We start from the raw sequence: 7234 nt of genomic DNA, 5'->3' as shown, positions 1-7234 counted from the left end.
GTGCCTCTGCCCGATGTGCCTCTGCCCGGAGTCCAGCCCGGTGTGCCTCTGCCCGGAGTCCAGCCCGGTGTGCCTCTGCACGGAGTCCAGCCCGGTGTGCCTCTGCCCGGAGTCCAGCCCGGTGTGCCGCTGCCCGGAGTCCAGCCCGGTGTGCCGCTGCCCGGAGTCCTGCCCGGTGTGCCAGTCTTTGATATCCCGCCAGTTACCAGACCCGGGCGGTGGAACATTTTGCCCAGCTAGGACTGTTTGGAGCGTCCTGAGGCCGCTCCTTGGGGGGGGGGTACTGTTAGGAATGGACTGGCCAGCAATGGTGGGACTCACCTGCCTTTTGATCTGCAGTACCAGGGCTGGCCAGCGGGTGCTCCCAGCAATTAGAGACTCAACCTTTCAGCCAGCTAACACCTGGAACTGATGATGCTGGGGTATTTAAGGGATGGCCAGACCCACAGACTCTGCCTTGGTGTTGTGTTTCTCTTGGGCCCTGTATCCTGTTCCTGCTCTCTGTTCCTGTCTGATTCTCTGCTACCTGTCCTGATCCCTGGCTTGTGACCCTGACCACCCCTCTGCTTGACCCTCTGTACTACGCTGCTTGCTACCTGCTGAACCTGGCCTGTGACCCCGACCATTCTCTGCTTGCTCCCCCTGTACCTACTTGCCCAATTGATATTGACCCGGCCTGCCTGACGACGCTTGCTTGTATGTACTGTTATCTGTGGGTGGTTTGGTTTGGTTTGTTTGCACTGTATTATGTTTAGTATTGCACTGCGTTTATGTTTGTATGGTTAGTGTTAATAAATTGTATTGTTTATCACATATCTGAGTCTGCGTTTCCCTGCATCAGTCACACACCTCTGGTCATACCTGGGAGCCCTGACACTGTCACTGTGCCTCTCAGGAAGAGAGGGGGAAGGAGAATGAGGAAATACCATGGCTACTCTTAACAAAATGGCAGACTGCATCAGTCTCTGGGGCGCACGTTTGCGACACTTTCATTTTGTGAAAGCACTCTCGAACATCATCCAGATCTTTAGGAGGTATGCGCCTGGATCTTTCTCTAAAGGGGGTGCTATCTGTTAGGCGAAAACTGCATTGAATACTTTTAGCACACCCAACATCAATGTCATCAGTAGAGAAAACATCATTGTATTCCATTAGCTGCTCTTCTAGTACTTGTTTGTGCTCTGCAGGACTATCAGCATCATTAAGGTGAAAGTCTAATTTGGTTTCTTTCTCCTTGGCCTTGGCAGGGTAAGAGCTAACGGTTTCCACTAGGTAGCAATAGGCTATCTCCTGCCAGGCTGGAATTATAACTGGGTATGTGGTAACATTCCGAACAGTAACAACATCCATTCTTGGACATTTTAAACGATAGTCTTTCCTTTCTGGTACTATCTCCCAGCCATTTTTTGCAGCCTCTTTCGGATCAGTCTCTAGCAGGAAAAAGCTACCTTTTTTTACCTCGTGAAATTTCCACATAAACCAGCAACACTCTCACTCCACCGGATGGAAGCTCTATGGGATGCCATGGATTCTCCACACATCCTCCAGGAAGATCAGGAGCAAAAGTTTGGCAGATATTTTGAAGTTCTGGAGCAACAGGCAGTGAAGGTAGAGGAGTACCCTGTTGTGGCTGAAGAAACCTTATGAAAGCAGCCTCAACAGCTTCAACATTGGAACCCACAATCATAGAAGCATACTCATTAGCCCCGGGTGGATGGCTCACATAGGCAATGACTTTAAATGGGGGATCCTCACCAGCTGTCACACCAGGAATGCAAAGCTCAACTTCTAGACAACCATCCATAAAAACAGGATTTTCTCCCACACCATAAACAGGCATAGTGTCCATAGGTTTCAAAGGGAGATGGCTTAAGTGTTGCTGATAAAAGGGCTTTTAGATAATAGTCAGCTGAGAGCCAGTGTCAAACAGAGCAGTAGTGGGTATATCATTAACAAACAAACTGAAAGTACATCTGCGGCCTACTCCAGGCAGTTTAGTGAACATTTGTTTTCTTGATTTTCTTGTTTTCTTTTATACATTTTTCCAGCTTTATTGTGAATTTCAGAACTATCAGCAAGCAGTGGACACTGATGAACTGTGTGGCCTGCTTGTCCACTGCAGAAACATTTAATGTGGAAGAGAGGCTTATCACTGGAGGTTTTATCAGCAGATAGAGCTCTAGGCTGTGGAAGTGTAAGCCGTGTACTGGGGTGGGCTCCCCAGGATACAGTGAAGTCACGAACGAGGAAAGCAACCCCAACACCAGCTTTTGCCACAACAGAATTTTACTTAGATGTGGCAAATAAACACAACCACAAATGCTGGAAACATACAATGCATTTACATACATCCAGCCCAAAGGCTGAGACCCTTGTTCTGCACAGCACGGCGCCTTCTGATGGATGAAGGTAGAAAGTGAAGTCATTTACCTACTGGCGGGCACAAATAAGCTGCCACACCTTACCTGTTATTACCCTAAGAGCAGGAACCAGTGTATGGGTGTACGGTATGGGCTAGCCTGCGGTGCAGCACAACAGCTTACAATCTTACACAAATCTACAGTATTCCCTCTCCCATAACTGGTCCTGTAGCATGTGCCTGAGTATTCCTTCTGAGCAAAACGCCAGTCTGGCTTGAGTTTGTAGGATTTTATCAGCTCTCCAATGTGAAATGTCACTTTAAGTTGTGGAGCCCTTCCAATAATCGGTAACAACACTTGTGGCCTGATACAAACAGAGACCCTAACTAACTAACTATAGGCCTGGACTCAGTCTCAAGGCGCCAACACTGAAATGAGGTGGGTGCACGATCTTACCGACCCAGGTCTGCTTTGCATCCGCTGGTGACTCTGAACAGAACAAATGTCTCTCCAACAAGCATGCGGTCTTGCCGTATAGGTTGCTTAGTTCCTCTGCTCTCATCAGCCTTCCTGGCAGCAATCTCATCAGCATTCCTGGCAGCAATCTCATCAGTTTCTTGGCAGCAATCTCATCAGCATTCCTGGCAGAAATCTCATCAGCTTCCTGGCAGCAATCTCATCAGCTTCACTCAGCTGCAGCTCTGGTTACTGAGGAACGCTTTTACACCTGGATGTCATCAGATTCTCAGCTCACACGGCCCCTTATTCACCATGCTCCAAAACATTACTTCTCCCTCTCCTTCCTGTTCTCTCCAACTCTGTGTGCAAAACCCCACCTCTTCATGAATATACAAATATCTATGCAGTCTGAGGCTGTGTTTGAAAAACAGTGACATCTTGTGGCTAAACTGCAGAATGTCAGTCAAAACATTAATTTACTTCCACACAGAAGTCTACCAACTTCTGTGTTTTTAGCAACAGTCTCATTTTTGTACTCACCCGAAGAACTCTGAACTTCGCTTTTAGAAGGGGTACTAAAAAGGATATCAGCATCCTGTTTCTTTACTTCAGTCATAGTTTCAGTAAAGGTAAAGTTTCTCTCTCTCAAAACAACTCTTAGGACCGGTGACATTGGGTGATACCACAGTAACCCCTTTATGACTTGAGCAGTCCTTAATTTATCAACATCTGTAGGAGAGATGACCTTTTCAGTGAGCAATCTTCCTAGAAGCACTTCTAGCCTCCTCACAAACACAGAAACATCCTCTCCCTCTTTATGCTTTGTCTGTTTAAAATCAGCAAGCATCTGGTCTGGGTCACGGTGCAGTCCATAAGCATCTGTCAAAATATCAATATATTCCTCAGCAGTGGTACTCACATGTGTGTCCTTGTAAGCTCTAACAATAATGGATGCTGGTGGTCTTAAGCTTTCCATGATGCGCTGTTTTTTCTTTTCCTCTGAGCAGGTCCATTCCTCTACCACTTGTGCAAAATCTTTCCATACTTCAAAGCTTTCTTCACCAGTACGGACAGGTAGCACTCCTGAAAAAGACTTTAATTTGCAGTAAGAATCAGCATGTAAATTCTGAGCAATGACTTCAGTGACTTTTAGCAGCAGATGCTCAATATTTGTTTCCTGCATAGTGACTGTAGCAGGCAACATTACAGTCTCTCCTGATGAAGCCGTTGTATTCAATGGTTCACACTTTACAGGCAGGGCTGGTAACTTTCGCCTCACTGGAGGTGAAATCACTGGAAATACTACAGCACAACCAATTGCTTTAGCAAGGTTTCATTTGCTTTTAGTGCCTCCTGCAGTCTATGGGCACTCACGGTGATAGGCACATATGAAATAGCAAATGTCCTTTTAGGTAGCAGTCCCTCTTCTAGGGCCCACTGCCTCACAGCATCTGTTGATAACACTGACATGGAGAAGGATCTTTTTCTCCCTTACTGATGATCTACCTGAGGATAACTGGGTGGCAGACAGCTCCTGGGACATTGTGAATAAGACCTGTGGTTGGGTATTTCATATATGCCTGCAGCTATAAGGATTTGTGCTGGAAGCTTGTCTTCCTATTGATCTTTTTAGAGTATCCTGAACTCCTGAACCCCTCTACTGTTCCAAGTTTCTCAGCAATAAATTCTAGAAAGACATCCCCTAGACTGAACCACTATTGTTGATGTGCATGGAACTGTACTTGCGACTGGCTGCCTAGAGTAGAGCAGGAGGAAGAGGAGGGGAAGAAAGAGAGCGCCTTGCTATCCTATTCTCTGAGGCTTTGTCTTTTGATGCACAGAGTAAAGGAGACACAACTCTAGTCCCTGCATGAAATGGTGGCTCCATAGGATGCTGCAAGAAAAAGGAGCTCTGAAACACAAAACATGAGGCAGTGGTCATCTTAAATGGAGGGGCAAGGTAAAAAAACATAATCAACTGCTGAAAATGCTTACACAAACGGAGGGATCAATATCACTTTAAATGTTTAAATGATCTATTTTTCTAGGTGATAGGAATAAATTGGAATAAGGTGAAATAATTACCTTATTCCTTGCATTCACAAGCTTTTTCCTCTTTATGAGACTGTTCCCTTAAAATGGCTGTTCATCTCTTCCTGACTAGTTGCAATTCTTATCATGTGTCAACTAGTGGTTCTGAATTGTGCATGAGAACATTGAGTTCTTGTCCACGCTACGGGAGCTTCAAGGGGTCCCAGCTGCTGGGGAGTGAGGAATAAGCATTTGACCCTTGCAGAGCAGAGAGGGCCTGCAACACTGCAAGGGTAAAAAAAAACCCAAAAAACTTTTTTTAACAAATGCATAGCTGCATTTACTTTTGCCTGGAGTTTAGCTTCAAAGTACTACCACCCAGAACTATACATTTGGGAATGGGAGGGAGTGATTATTCTCTACTACCTAAAATGACTTAAAGTTTTGCCACACAATGTCAAGGTCCTGGCCAATTAAATTCTTTTTCTGAAAACTTCTAGCAGCACACACCATTGCTGCTTCTGTGTGGATCAAAGCATTTCCGACTGAAGTCAATGGGCTGACACATAATTCTGACAGTCTGAAATGAAAGAAGAATGGGGAGGGGATTGTTAGCGAAACTTCAATGAGATGTATTTTCACAAGATTTAACTGACATTTTAAACACAAGATAACCCCATTGCCCTCTACTTAAAAAGAAATAGTGAAGGGCTTATGGTTTTAAAATGTACCTGTACCCATACTAGAGCTTCTAACATGCCACTTCCATACAGATTCCTGCAGTTAGCCTTAGCTATTTTGTGAAACAACTAGGGACCCTAAGGGTTCATTCACATGGATGCTGAGACCCGTAGTTAGTGAATAGGCTGTGTTAGTGTTTGGGCCTCTCACCCGCACTTGCATGCCTGTCAGATTGGTATGTGCTGCTGTGCCTGTGCGGCCTGTGTCCCCATAGATGTGAATGGGCTGCCTGGACTCAGCTCCTTTTGACTGAAGTTGAATAAACCCATGACCATTAACAGACTATGGGTGTCAGTGCTCATTTGCCTAATGCAAATTTCCTTTTTAAAGTGGCTCTAAAGCTTGAAGGTTTTTTACCTTCATGCATAGAAAGTATGAAGGTAAAAAACCTTCAGTGTGCAGCTCCCCCCTCAGGTCCCCTAATACTTATGTCAGGGCCTGGGTCTGAACCTGGGAACTCTGCTGTGTCTGGTAATGTCTCTTCTTGCCAGGGCATCAGAAATGCTGCTCAGCTCCATGGACATTCCTTGAATGATGTTGCCTTGAACCTTGTTTATCATGAGCCTTGAATTATTTGCTCCTCCTATGAGCTTCCTGATTTAAGCCATGTCTCTACACTTCCTGTTTGCCAGATTATTGTGCTCTCTCCAGCCAATATCTCGCTCTTGTGTTTCCTGCTGCCATCCATATTTTTGCTGCCACTTGCTACTGACCATTGGTTTGTTCCTAGACTACGCTTCTGCCTGATCACAACCTGGAGTTTCTTGTTACCAATCTTTAGTTTGTTTTCTGATTACGCTTATGTCTGATCCTTACCTGCTACATCTGCTACTGGACCCCGACTTGCTCACCTTCTGCTGGGGCGATCCTGGTGATTGCCACCTGAAACTAACATGCAGCAAAACTCATCTGCACCATTAGAAGCTCTGGTGAACACCAGTTAGTACTAAGTTTCTGCACCTCAGGTGAGCCTGCGTGATTCACCAGGGAGACCTGCTTGTATTCCAATCCTGTTGGTCGGTGGGAGTCAGTCTACTGCTATAGCTACTGGTCTCCGAGCCTGACCCCTGACCATAACAACTTCCCTAAGCCCGATCTCGATCCAGCGATATGCACGAGAGCAGTGGCCATCCTGGATCTCCCCCTTCTCATTGGCTAGTGAAGAAAGCAGCAAGAGCCATGGACTACTACTACTGTCAATTACAGCCAGTGAGGAGGGAGCGGGGGGTGGGGGGGACACAGACACAGAGAGCGGGACTCAGGAGCGAGCATGCATGAGTGCCCAGGGGAGAGGAGCCTAGACTGCTGGCGAAGGACCCAAGAAGAGAAGAACCGGGGCTGCTCTGTGCAAAGCCATTGCACAGAGCAGGTCAGTATGACATGTTTGTTATTTTTTTTTCAAATAAAAATTGTACCTTTACAAACACTTTAGAAACCTTGTGCTTACACCTAATAGCATTTACTATTGATAAGTGAGGCAGGCCATCACAATGATGGGCTATTAGGGTTGTGCAAGAGACTGGAGTGGAGGGGGGAATCTAGGTGCCAACTTCCTGAATGCAGCTGAACTTTGCATAACTAAGTGCTATTGATTTTAGGTCTTTTGGAGCACACCAGGGGGTGGATTTACCAAAGCCAAATAG

General features: G+C 46.0%; 1 protein-coding gene across 1 annotated transcript; it reads right to left on the bottom strand.

Annotated features, from left to right (window-relative positions):
* Positions 1-1994: 1994 nt before the first annotated feature.
* Positions 1995-4002, bottom strand: LOC149457118 (paraneoplastic antigen Ma2 homolog). Its single transcript, XM_089684014.1, has 2 exons — positions 3360-4002; positions 1995-2116 (listed from the first exon to the last, which is right to left on the bottom strand). The coding sequence occupies exons 1-2, from the start codon at positions 4000-4002 to the stop codon at positions 1995-1997; spliced, it is 765 nt and encodes a 254-aa protein (XP_089540140.1).
* Positions 4003-7234: the final 3232 nt, after the last annotated feature.

This window comes from Staurois parvus, unplaced genomic scaffold (assembly GCF_062004578.1).
Source record: "Staurois parvus isolate SC_StPar_1 unplaced genomic scaffold, SC_StPar_1.0 ptg000334l, whole genome shotgun sequence".
Lineage (NCBI taxonomy): Eukaryota > Metazoa > Chordata > Amphibia > Anura > Ranidae > Staurois > Staurois parvus.
The sequence above is the reverse complement of the archived record's forward strand: the minus strand, read 5'-3'. Positions and strand labels throughout refer to the sequence as shown.

What these genes read in the sequence shown, in the direction of transcription:
- LOC149457118 (XM_089684014.1), bottom strand. Translation starts at nt 4,002, where the DNA reads ATGCAGGAAACAAATATTGAGCATCTGCTGCTAAAAGTCACTGAAGTC. An exon ending in CGAAGTTCAGAGTTCTTCGG is followed by an intron (nt 2,117 to 3,359) that starts GTGAGTACAAAA and finishes ATGTTTCTGCAG; the next exon opens with TGGACAAGCAGGCCACACAG.